The sequence below is a fragment of the Aythya ferina genome, assembly GCF_964211825.1.
Source record: "Aythya ferina genome assembly, chromosome: 2".
NCBI classification, from domain to species: domain Eukaryota; kingdom Metazoa; phylum Chordata; class Aves; order Anseriformes; family Anatidae; genus Aythya; species Aythya ferina.
In genome coordinates, this window is record NC_140297.1 from 5178105 (window position 1) to 5190685 (window position 12581).

Consider the following 12581-nt stretch of genomic DNA (forward strand, 5'->3'; position numbering starts at 1 on the left):
AATGAGAGGAACTGGATGCTCTTGCTCGAATTCAATGCAATGGTCAGCTCTGCATCCTGGCAGGGCTGCTGAATTGTCTCCTTTTTGACCCTATTAATTAAAACTGTTCGGAGCTATCTACATTATATACATATTTATGTATGTGTGTGTAGAACTGCAGGCTGTGGCTTTCTCATCTCGGAGCAAAACAAGACAGTTGTAACCAGTGCTGCAAAACTCACATTGCCTGGGTCTGTGGCTGTTACAAAAGGATTTTCCCCAATTAATTTAAGGGATTTAAAATATCTGTTCTTTTTATTACAAGGCTGCAATAGACTTGTATACACATTGGAAATATGTATTGTTTTATCCTTCTGGGAGAGGAACATGGCTGCAATTCCTTACTTATGATTACTGTTTTGTAAAGGTTTTAGTTATTTTTATTTACTCTGACAGCCCCACGGAAAAGCCAGATGTGCGTGGATGCCTTCCCCTGCCCAGCACCGTGCCTCAGCCCCTAGCAGCAGGCACTTAGGAGGACAGGAGAAGCAGGGGAAAGTGGGAATTCCTCGACGGGCAGGCTTTGAAGTTATTAAATATATGTATTTTTTTTTTCACTGCGAGAAGCTGCAAGGCTCAGCTGAGAATCGCTTCACGGCCACCCGCCCCCTGAGGCGAGACCCCTTCCCGCCCAGCCGCGCTGAGGCAAGGAAATGGCGGCGGGGCCCCGCTGGCGGCCGGCCCCTGCCCCAGCGCCTCCCCGGCGCCTCCCAGCCTCGGGGGCCCCTCAGCGCCTCGAGGGCCTCCGAGGGGGAGCCCCGCCCCGTGGCCACGCCCCCTTTCCATTTAGCCCCGCCCACCTCCATTAAAACCAAAGCGGGATGAGCCCCGCCTCCGTTAGCTAAGCCACGCCCCTGTGGGTGTAGCCCCGCCCCCTTGTTTACCGCGCAGCGGGGCCCGGGCGCTGCCCGCCGCCCGCCTCCATTTTGGAGCTCCCCGCGGTGCGGGGGGCGGGGTGGGGCGGGGCCCTTCATTCCCCGGCCTTCCTCCCCCCCTTGGCGCTGCCCTCCTCATCCTCATCCTCGCTCGGCGGAGGCTCCTCGGCCGGCGGGAGGAGGAGAAGGAGGAAGAGGAGGAGGAGGAGGAGGAAGAAGGAGGAAGGGGGGGGGGAGCAGGGAGAGAGAGCCCGCAGGGAGGAGGAGGAGGAGGAGGAGGAGGAAGGCGGGATGAGATAAGCGGGGCGGGGGCATGTAGGCGGCCCGGGAGCCGGGGAAGGAAGGGGAAGGGAAGGGGAAGGGAAGGGGAGGGGGAGCTCAGGTGGATGCGGGGGGCGGCGTGAGGAAGGGAGCCCGGGGGGGTGGGGGGGGAACTTCCCGAGGAAGAGGAGGAGGAGGAGGAGGAGGGAGGAAGGCTGCGTGTGGCCGCGCGGCGGCAGCGGGACGCAGGGGCCGGGGGTGTTTTGGGGTTTTTATTTTTATTTTTTTTTTTAGGGGGGGGGTTGGGCTCGCACCCCCCCCCCCCCCGGCCTTCCTCCTCCGTGGGGAATTGGCGCCTGGAGGAGGAGGAGGAGGAGGAGGAAGCAGCAGTAGGGCCGGAGGGGCCCCATACGCGGTGCCCCCCCCCCCCTCCTCCCCGCCTGGCTTCATTCCTGGACTCTTTTATTTTATTTTTTTTTCATTTTTTTATTTTTTAAATCTGCGTATTGATTTTTAAACAAACAAACAACCCCCCCTCCTCCCTCCCTCCCTCCCTCCGTGGCCCCCCCCCCCCCCTTTCGCCTCGCAACGCCAGCCTCTGCCTCCGGGAGGGAAATAGCCGGGTGAAATCTCCGTCTGTTTCCATGGACAACCCGTCCATTATCACCCAGGTGACTAACCCCAAAGAGGAGGAGATCCTGTCCTGCGCTCAGGATAAAGGTGAGCCACCGAAATCTGCGCCGGGAGACCCCAGGGTTCCCCCACTGACCCCTTTCCCCCCCCCCCCACTCCAACCCCTTTGCCCAGAGGTATTCCAGCACAGGGCTCGGGAATGAAGTTTTGGGGGGGGTACAGGGGGGTTAATTAGTGGGTTGATCTCATTAAGCGCTGTCTTTCCGCGAGGGTCGGCGATGCAACTTTGGCCGGCTGTCAGTGCAGCTTGCACCCCGCTCAGGAAGGAAGGAGAGAAGGAAGGAGAACCTGCGCTGGGCTCGCTTGGAAGGCTTTGAAACCTCAGCGCTTCTTTTTCCTCAAAAGAACAGGGAAGGAAAAAAATAATAATAAAAAAAAAAAAAAAAAAAAACAGCCAAAAAAGGGGATTTCTGATCTCTACCCTCCTCTCCTTTTATTTCTCGCCGCCTCACGTTCAAGAATCTGTAGTTTTTTTTGTTGTTTTTATTTTCCCCCTCGCCGCCAAGGGAAATGTGGGCTGCTGCTAGGAGCTGGCGGCCGGAGCTGCTGGGCAGATAAACAGTTGTTGCTTGCGTAAAGCGTCGCGCTCGGGCTGCCTTTCGCTCCAAAATAAGATGAATCCAGCTTGGCCCAGGGAGCTGCTTCTCCTCCAGAGTCTGTTAGACGTCGACGGGCGCCCTTAGCCTCGTTTCCTTGTGGAAGCTCGGAGGGGTCTCGGGCTGAGCAGCCGCGTCCTGGCGGGATGAAGGTGCCGTGGAAGTGGCGTGGTTGGTGTTGTTGGGGTTGTTGGGATGGGGTGCTGTGTTTGGGAAGTGTTTTGGGTTGTGCTTTGTTGCAGGCAGTGTTGGTAAATAAGGGGAAAGGGCAGAAATTGCTCGTGAGCGCAAGCAAAGCGTGTGGCGGTGTTGTCTAGGAGGCATGGTTGTAGACCTCCAAGTGGCCTGCTAGGAATGATAGGTTGGTACGTTTTACCCTAAAATCTGGGCTCTTGATGCTCAGAGCACTTCCATTTCTGCGTGGCTTATCGCAGAAGTGCTGAGGGGTGGCTGGAGAAGTTGCTCCTGGATAATTGCGATGAAAAGCTCGCGTAAAGTCACGGTCCTCTCACCTTGTGCACATCAACTGCAGGAGGATGAAGACAGATTTATTAGTGTTTTTTTAAATTGTGCAATTAGGGACTTGTGGGGGGGCGTTCACCAAAAAATTACCCTTTGCTTTGGTACAGGAGTGCTCGCATAGCTCCCTTTTAGACTCCTAACACTTGAGAAGTGATACTTCCACTCCGAGGCCTTGCTCGTCCCTGGAGGCTTGCGACGTTTTCTCCTTTTGGTGGTGCTGAGCGTGGGGTACCCGCAGTGGTGCGGGGCTGGTGCTGTGCCTGTGACATCTCCCCAGCCCCGTTTCGGAGCAGATCGATGTGCCACGGTGCTCAGATGGTGCCCTGGTGTGATTGCAAGTGCTGGAGGGGCTTCGTTAACGCTGCTGGCAGCTGGTTGGAGTCTGAATATTTAAAAAAAAAAAAAAAAAAAAAGCCAATTGAGTGAAAACGGGGGAAAAACTGACAGCTGAAAATCAGAGTAAGCATCGCCATCAAACAAGTGTCTTCAGAGCCCTCAGTGCAGCGAAAATATGCATCTAACTTGCATAACTATGCAGTAACTTGCATAATACGCATTGTGTTCTTGCTGGTGGCTTGTCTGGAGCAGAAAATCACGATGGGCTTAATTGCATAGCAGGGGCCTTGCAGGCTGCTGGGTGGGCTGGGGGGAGAGGGAGAAGGGTGGCTGGACTTTAACAGACCGGAGCCAACTTCAGCACGAGCTCGATACAGGAGGTAGATTATTTTTTTGCTGTGTTTTTTGTTCTGGATTGATTTATTGCCTCGCAGCGTGGTAGTACGTGCTGTGCGAGGGGACCCGGCTCGTGCCGGAGCAACTTTTGCAGGAGGAGAGCTGCAAGGCTGCTTCCAGGGCTCGGGAAGGCAAGCTGCTGCCCTTACCTCTTCTGCTACAGGTTGTCCCACTGCCGAGGCACGCAGCTTGCAAAAAAAAACCCATTGCATTCCCATCCCCGCACCCGCTTTGCTGCGAGACTGCTGAAGTTTTAGCAGAGCCCCCGGGTCCGGCGAGCTGCGAGAGCCTGAAGCCGAGATGATGGTGCCCAGGGGGAGCGTGTGCTGCTGGCTCGGGCTGAGCCCAAATTATGGCACAAAATGGCTAACGCACATGAGGCATAACGAATTAACCCGGGATTTAACTGCCTGGGCCTGTGCTCGTTTTGTGAGAGTGTGAATTACCGTAGCACGGTGCTGTGTGAGCAGAGGGTGTCCAGCCTGATGGAAACCTGCTTCACCCTGCATTCGGCTTCTGGCTGCAGAAATGTGCTCCGGGATCCTGAGGGTCACGTAGTGCCTTCAGGAGTTGGGTTTTGTAGGGTTTGGGGGAGATTCCGTGGTGTTTCTTGTGACAAACGAATTTTTTTCTTCTCCTTAAGCTGCAGAGAAATGGTTTTACAATAGCTGGGTAACTGCTAAATAATACGTGTGTGTACCTGAAAGTGTTGTTTTTTTTTTTTCTTTTCAACACTTTTGAAGCTTTTAATCAACCGTGAGTTCAGTGTTTAGCCTGGCTGTATTTTTTTAACCTGTATTTATGTTTAAAAGGAGCGTTATGTACAGTATATGCTTAGGCTCAATTACTTTCGTGGAAGGGAGGGAACACAGTTGGCAGGAGCTGTTTTCTCATCATGGGGCACTTCTGCTCTCTGCTTTTAAGTAAATACCGTGCTTTATAAATAAAAATGTCCAAATATTTTTTTGCTAATCCAGGTGTATTAAAAATAGGCTTTTGAGATAAGCGAGGCTGTGATAGTTCATTAAAGAGAAGCTTATTAATACTGAGATGGAGCTATTTGTTTTTAACAAATAGCCAAAATTGTGGAAAGTGGAAAAAAACAGGTCTTGGCACACGAACCGTGCCTTAATATATTGCCACACGGTGGTGCACTGTATTTAGTTGTCTGTCAACATGAAAGCTGAGCACAGAAAGTTGCTACAACCATATTTTATTATTATTGTAATGTTTGCTTGGAAATGCATGTGGTGCTCGCGCTCCTAGAGGATTTTGGCCCGTGTCGATGTTGTTACATTAGTTCTGGAAAATGTAAACTTGTATTCTCCCATTTGGTGATCAAAAATATCCTCAGCATTATATTTATGAAAAATATAATCCCCCCTTAGCTTGTTAAGTAAGGAAAGCAGCAGTTTTTCACAGCATTATTTTATGTTGTGGTGATTTGGGCACATTTAGCAACTTGAAGCATTAACAATACTTGTCACTAGAAATTAACATATGGACATAAGTATGTGAAAGGACGTGTTGTATCAGCCATTTGTGTGAGCAATTAAGAAAACATAAAAACTAGCAAGAAAAATCTGAATCTGACTCAGTATAATTAGTTTTGTAGATCAAATCAGCTGTTTGTTTATTTTGTGTTGAAAATATAGAAATATTCTTATTATTCAGTTGAACAGTGACCTCTAATGTACCAGTTACATCTCTAGAAAGCTGAGCTATGATGACAAGCCTGTGCACTGCGTACAGCAGAGAGAGTGTGATCACAGGTGGGTAACAGGCAATCAGCCCAGTGGAGTGAATCTCACTTTTTTTTTAATCTATGTGCTTTGATTTCTTCCTTGTGGCTGATGCAAATTCCTTGTGTTTCCCTGTGGCTGCTTCAGCAGTAGCAACACCAACCCAGTCCTTGTAGAGGTACCCAGCCTTTCAAGCCATGGTGGTCCATTTTCTGCCTCTGGGTATGTCCTTCTTGACTTCACTAGCATCTATCTGTCAGCTGAGCATCTGTTTTCAGTTATTTAGAATACCTGACTGTTTTAGTGTGTCTACAAAAATGTATTTTCTTCTGCAGTGAAGCGTTTGGAAGAGGTCCACAACCATTACCAATTTTTTTAATGAACAGGGTAATTCCCCAAGGATGTTTTGACAAACAGGCAAACTTACTGTTTGTATTTCCAATTTTATTCCAATGAAAAGGCCGTATTAATTATCACTTAAAACAACAAGCAGTTAAGATCTCAAGTTAAAAGGCTATTTGAGAATGCAACCAGAACAAGTCTTTAATTGTATCTTCTGTAAGATACCTTTGAAAATATATGAAAATATTTAAGGAATCATTTTTGTTACTGCTTCATCAGGATTTAAAGTACTTAAACATTCAGAAGATACATTAATGTCCTTGAGACATTGTCTCAACAAATTTTTATAATATTAACTACAGTATTTTTACTTTAATGTAGCATTAAGAAATGGAAGTGAAAACCTCTTCGGCACCACATTGGAATGTGAATTGCTCACGGAGGGTAAAATTTTAAATCATTAACTAATGACATAGTTGTTACATGAAACCAGAGTAACCATACAGTAGGTTTTATGTTCCAGGGAGGCTGTAGTAACCTGTAGTAACCCAAGATTTGATTTAAGGTAGCAGTGAACAAGCTGAAGGGCACGGCAGTAACGCGAACGATAATTTGCAGGAATATCTAGTATTTAGTGCCAGCAAGCTGCAATATTATCGTTTCTTCATATCATCTCAAATTTGTATTTGTTTTAATGAAGTAATTTAGCTTGAGTGTTCAGAAGTTTAACATGCCTTAAAAAAAAAAAAAAAGACAGTTGACCTACATTTTGTCAATTCAGCATTCAGAAATGCAAATAGCATTTTCGGAGATAATCAGGGAAATGTCGATGCTGCGCTTCATCTTGCAGAATTTAATCTGACCCCCACGAATATGCTTCCGGATAGCGTCTGCCCACGTTTCGTTTCTTCAAAGCAATACCAAACGAAAATGCTGGGAAAGTGAAAGCTGAGAGAAACGAAACTCACTTGTCCTGGTCAGTGTTGCTGAAGGGTGTTGTTCCCACTGCCTGCTAGATAGGTTTAGTCTGATTTTTCTCCTACAAAACCCTTGATTTATGGATTTTGCTGTCTTGTAAAATTCATAATTTGCATACGAAAATGGCTACAGAGTTGTTCTAGCCAACATATTGTATATACGTCAAATCTTGAATATTTACTCTGTAAATAAGTAGGCCTTTGTTTTTGTGATAAGCTTTTGCTGGACGAAGTTGTTGGCGGTGACCACCGTGGTTGTTGGTCGGCGCTAGTTTCCATTGAAAATACAGTTTTAGGCAGTCCTGGCTGTGGAAACGTTAATTTGGGCGGTGAATTTACCCATTGCTTAACCCTACCCCATGAGGAATTTCTGTGATGTTGCTCAGGTGGCTTAGTTTGGGTTATATTTGAGGTGTTTCTGTTCAGGAGACTCAGGGGACAGGGACAGAGGTGAGGGTAAGAAGAAAGGCCGCAGGTGCTTTCCTGGTAACATCAGAGGGACTTTGCCCACATGGGTGATTGTCTATGTCTACTCATCCCCTGTTATGAGTGTGTTCAGAAAGGGAAAGAAGTCTTCCAAGCTGATTTATGAGAGCTGATCAGCTGGCCTAGGTGTTGAAAGGCCACTTCTGGACTGCTGGTGAGGGTTACGCCTTGGGCGACTCCTGCAGCAGCACAAACCTGACTGAAAAATTCCACAGAAATCCCCCAAACCCTTTGCATGTCTGTTCTATCAAACAATATGGATAAAAGCTTTATTTTCATATGGGATGGCATGGTGGAGCTGGGGAGGGTTGGGTGTCAGTGGGTTCGCTTGGAGAGCTTTTAGTCAGGGGCGGCTGCAGGCAGGCACAGGGGAAGGATGCCTTCTGTGCTGTGATGTAGCCAGAGATATTTTTAAGACTTCCATATTGGAAATGTTAATCTCCTGTAAATGCTATTTTTGCCCGAGTTTGATGGGAGCTTGCTTTATTTTTACTCGGAGAGGGTTAAGGCGTAAAATGGACACAGATACGACAAATATGGAAAGCAGAAGGAGCATCGAAATAGAACAGTAAAAATCCTGTTCCAGGAACCCTGTCATGTAATTTTGGCTTTCTGTATATTCTTAGAGTGTTTGCTGCAAGTCCAAAAGAATTTATAAATCAAAACAAGTCCTATATAGTCCTGGTACTTTCAGTACCAGCCACTGCTTTGTGCCATAGCTGGTATTTTTATCTCTTAATATCTGTAGATAAACCAGCAAGGAGGGTTGTGCGTGCAGTGCCTACGTAAAGTTTGTAGGCTTTAATCAGTGTGTTATCAGAGCGATCGCTTACATAAAAGTGCACGGCTTATTTTCTTTGTACATGATGATAAAGTATGATTTATAAAAGAAAACCCCATTATTAGAAGTGATTGGAGGCACTAGAAACTGGAATTCTATTATCTAGGAAATTTATTGTGAGTTAAACCTGAATAAATATATGGTAGACTTGTATTCTAAGGATCTTGAGTTTTTAAAATGATTTTTTTTTCCTGTATTTATTTTTGTGGAGAAGAATTATTAATCTCTTCTGAACCTCTATTAGTATTTTCAAAGCCTGATGGACAGGGCCAAATAAGATGCTGCAGGCTGTGTTTTGTGCAGAAGAACAACCACCCCAAATGAAGGATGTCTGATCTGTCAAAAACTGCTGTGTATATAATTTCTGAAGACTTTTCTTTTTTTTCCAAAAAAAAAAAAAAAAAATCAGGGCACTTCAGTAGAAAACACATACTTGGTGAATCTCAACCTGAATTTATGGAATATGTATTGGTGGCTTTGTTTCAAGCCTAGGCATCTCTCCTGGGTAATGGACCAGTCAGTCCTGCCAGTGTTTTTTTTTTTGTTTGTTTTTGTTTTTTTTTTTTTTCTCTGTTACTGTTGCAGGGCCTCCTTATTTTCTTGGTAGAAAGTGATGTATTGATTTTTTGTCACCTCCCTGCTCTCCCCCACCCCCAAAGCTCTCTTGCTTCCCGAGCTGGAGCCCAGGATTCCCAGCAGAATTAGCAGCAGAACAAATCTTGCCCTTTCCTTGTCTGCTGCAACCAGCAGTGAAACTTTAACCTTTCCTATTTCATGATTTGCAAGGCTGTCATCTCCCTGGTACAGCACTTCTCTCCTGGCTCTGGCAGTGAGGGGTAGAGACATCTCCAGAGCCAGGAGGGAGCTCCTGGCATCACCAAACATAGCTGTTAGCAAGGATTAGTGCCCCAGCAGATGGACATCTGTAGAAGAATCAAGTCGTGTAGCTCTGAAGAAAGGTTTGAAGGTGAATTTTTGTAAAGGTATGAATTTTATACGTAGCTGTTCCAGGAATGCATGTAAGAATTTGCATGTGCTGCTGCTTTTTTGTTCACAAAAGCTGATGTGAGCATACACGTCTGAATATCTGCATCCTCGAACCTATGAACACGTGTACGTGGGGTTATTTGAGATCTAACTATCAGAAACCTTTGGTAAAGTTAAAAATAGTGGGTGTAGGTCTCAAAGTTGTTTTGCGGTCTCAGGTTTGCTCGAATCGTGAAGTTGGCAGGTTTTCCTTAGTGCTAGCTCAGATGAAAGTACTCTGCGAAGGAGTGGTCATTAGTGACACATTCCTAGAAGATATTTAATAATTTATCCTTGCCTTCTGCCAAGCACATTGGAAGATCTAATATTTACCACCTGGAGGAGAAAGGCAATTTTAAGATAATAGCAGATCTCAATAAACCCTCATGAAAGCCTTACAAATCTAAAAAAATGAGGTTTATAGGGCTTTGTGTAAACTAAAAATAGTTAGATACACGTTCACAATTTGAGGAATGCAGTGGAAAGCAAAATGTTTCGGGAGAAGAGTTTAAACAAATATTTTATGGGGATTTTTGGAGTGAACTGTTTGATTTTTATTTTTAATTATCCCCCTTGCTGTATTTTACATTCTTTCCTTTTTTATTCTCATCTTAAGTTTCTGGATTATACCAGCTGCCTCTTCATGCTCCGATGATGCTGAGGTTTGAGGGGCTCAGAGATGTTTTGTGCTGCTGGTTATTTGTGCCTGGGATGGTTCTGCTATGAGAAAAGATGGGAGGTGTTTGAGGATTGGTGTAGCCATGAGGAACTCCTGGAACATTTACGTGGCCAGACTGGCCCTGGCAAATTGGCCAAAATGGTGTAGAAGAGAGATCCTTTGCGTTTCTGAACTCCTATTAAAATCTAGTGAGATAAAGATCCTGGTCTCATCTGATGCAGGATCACTGCTACAGCATAGCAGCCTTGGCTCTTAAAGCAGAGACATTTATTTCTTCTGTTTTCTTTTTAAAAATCATTGTAAAACCTCAAGAGGAAAATTTGCTGTGTTGTAACGGAGGAGATGCATGAGAAGTAACGAAAGAGTAAGGATGCTAGGGCTCTTCCCATCATACAGCGTGCCTTCATAATTAAAGGCAAAACATCCAATTTGGCTAAAAGGAGCTGTTTGCTCCTGCACCTGAATAGTCCTCGGGAAGACTGGTTGCCAGAATAATTTACCTGGGAGTTCCTAAACAGGATTAACTGACTGCAGTTTGCATTTACACCAACAAAAGTAGTATTTTTAAAGGCTCTGATCGCATTCCAGCACATGAATTGTCACCCACCAGTTAGGAAAGGAGAGGGGAAATACCTTTATGTAAACACCAACTGAATATGTCAAGTATCTGAAGGCACATTCCTTGTGAACTCGTGCCCGGGGTTCCTGGGTGATGGGCTGTGCGTGCTGGAGGATGATTCCCTTCGCCAAGCCACTCGTTGGCCGGCAGCCAGTTCTCCTGACTCTCATGATATGAAGCTGGTCGTGTTGAGAATCAGTAAGTTGGGAGGTTTGGAAAGGGGGCCGGGGTTCTGCGTTCATTGGGGAATCAAAAAAAAGAAAGGGAAAAGAGTGCTGAATGCAGTCTTCATTGCAATTCATTTGCTAATTACAAATTGACATCAATTGAAAAGTCCCAGAAGGAGGAGGTTTACAACATAACTGTAAAACAATTTGCATCAGTGTAGAGGTCTGTAAAGTGCTTATCCACAAAGGAATGAGATTTTAAGTGGATTTGTTTAATCGGGTTTATCATGAGCACATAGTTGTTGGACTTTTTTTTTTTTTTTCCCTCATTTGAAAATTTTTCTGCCTTTCTGGAAGATTCCCTCTTGTGTTGAGATTAAAGATGTCAAGGAAGCAAGTATGGTGAAGTTTAATGGAGAATGAAAGTGAAACAAACAAAAAGAAACCTCCGTAATTGTGAAGTGTACTGAAGACCTAAATGGTTTTGTCTCCAGATTAGCACAATAAAACTGAAAATGTGAGGCAAACTGCACCCTGAAATTCAAATAATTTCTATTCTGCATCGTAATAAATTTTGAAAGTATAGCAAATTCATGCTGTCTACTGAAAAGGATGCTAACAACATAGATACAGTACCTGACCAACTTTAATGAATATTATTACAAAGCATGCTTATTGTTTCTGATCTTTTTTCCCCTCCTCTAAGGCTTTAAGATTTGCTGGTGGCCAGCACGTTGCCCTGCAGTCCTTCAGTTGCTGCCACTCTTTATTTTTAAGCATGTCATGGCAGGAATAGGGTCAAACAAAACTGGGAATGAGACCTGGCAGTTTTGAAGCAGGAATCTGTTCAGGTTTCATTCCTGTATTTACATGTTGTACTATTGCTGCTGCACTTTCGTATAAATCACCTTTTTAGCATCACTCTGGCAGGCAAATGAGCTCCTAGAGCTGAGTTTTTAGAAATGTCACTACCTGTTGTCTTGGTAGTGATGGATTCTGTTCCATGCCCTTAAATCAAACCTTCTTTGTATTTAAATGTAATAACTAAATACTGTTATGCCTGAAGTTACAGAACTGTAGCTTTATTAAAAGGAGAAAAAGAAGCTATTTCAGAAAAAATCTGCCCCAGATGCAGGAACAACATTAATGCACTCCGGAGGACCAGGTTCGTCAGTAAGGGACTGTGCCCATTAGTTGCTGAGAGGTGCTCAGTGACTGCTCTGCCACATTTCAAGAGAAGATGAGATCAGAAGGAGGTTTTGCTTTATAATTTCTATTCAAAGTGTCCTTTCAGAAAATGTCCTAAATAAAAAGAATGAAGCTCTGCCACTCCATTTTGCAGTGTGTAATATGCTAGAATGAGCCCCGAGGTGCAAAACTGAACGTTGACCTTGTGCTATTGTGGTGCTGTTCAAACACAATTTGCACAGGTTTGGAGTTCGTCGTGCACCAGATGGTTCCGATTCCTCCCCCACAACCCAAAAGTAATTCTTTCACCCAAGTCTGTTCGCATAACGCTTGTAATCTTTACTAATTATATATCCTAAAATACTCACTGGAGCTTTGTGACAAAAAGCATGATTCCCCTCTGCTCCTAAAAATAAAGCAACAAAACAAACAGTAATAACAGCAGAGATGTGAGCCCAAAAAAAGGAAACCAATCATGAAAATCTGCGTGAGAAGGCAATGTTGAGATGATGCCCAGAGCCATAGCAGTGTGATTTTTTTTTTAGCGAGGTAACCTGGTGCTCGCTCTGCACAAAACTCCCTCCAACACCTTGAGAAAGTGGGATGCCAGTGCACAAGGAGATGCTTTTGGTTGAGTAGTGTTTGCCCTAAAACAGAAGTAAGGTGTGGTTTATTTTTGAGAATATCTTCAATGGATGCTAAAGGAAGATAAAACATGCTGCTTTTCCAAAAGATAACATATATATATATATATTATTGTGGGGATGATTTCCTCAAGTAACAAAAGGCTCTCTTT

At 44.9% G+C, this 12581-nt stretch overlaps 1 protein-coding gene across 2 annotated transcripts in view; it reads left to right on the forward strand.

The window, feature by feature from the left end:
* The first annotated feature begins 1355 nt into the window (after positions 1-1355).
* Positions 1356-12581, forward strand: part of CTDSPL (CTD small phosphatase like) — a 77785-nt gene continuing 66559 nt past the window's right edge. The window contains exon 1 of one of the 2 annotated variants that reach the window (XM_084507693.1): positions 1356-1895. In XM_084507693.1, the coding sequence (XP_084363819.1) occupies positions 1820-1895 (76 nt within the window). In that variant the 5' untranslated portion in view covers positions 1356-1819. The remainder of the gene's footprint in view (positions 1896-12581) is intronic. The other variant, XM_084507692.1, reaches the window with a different exon arrangement.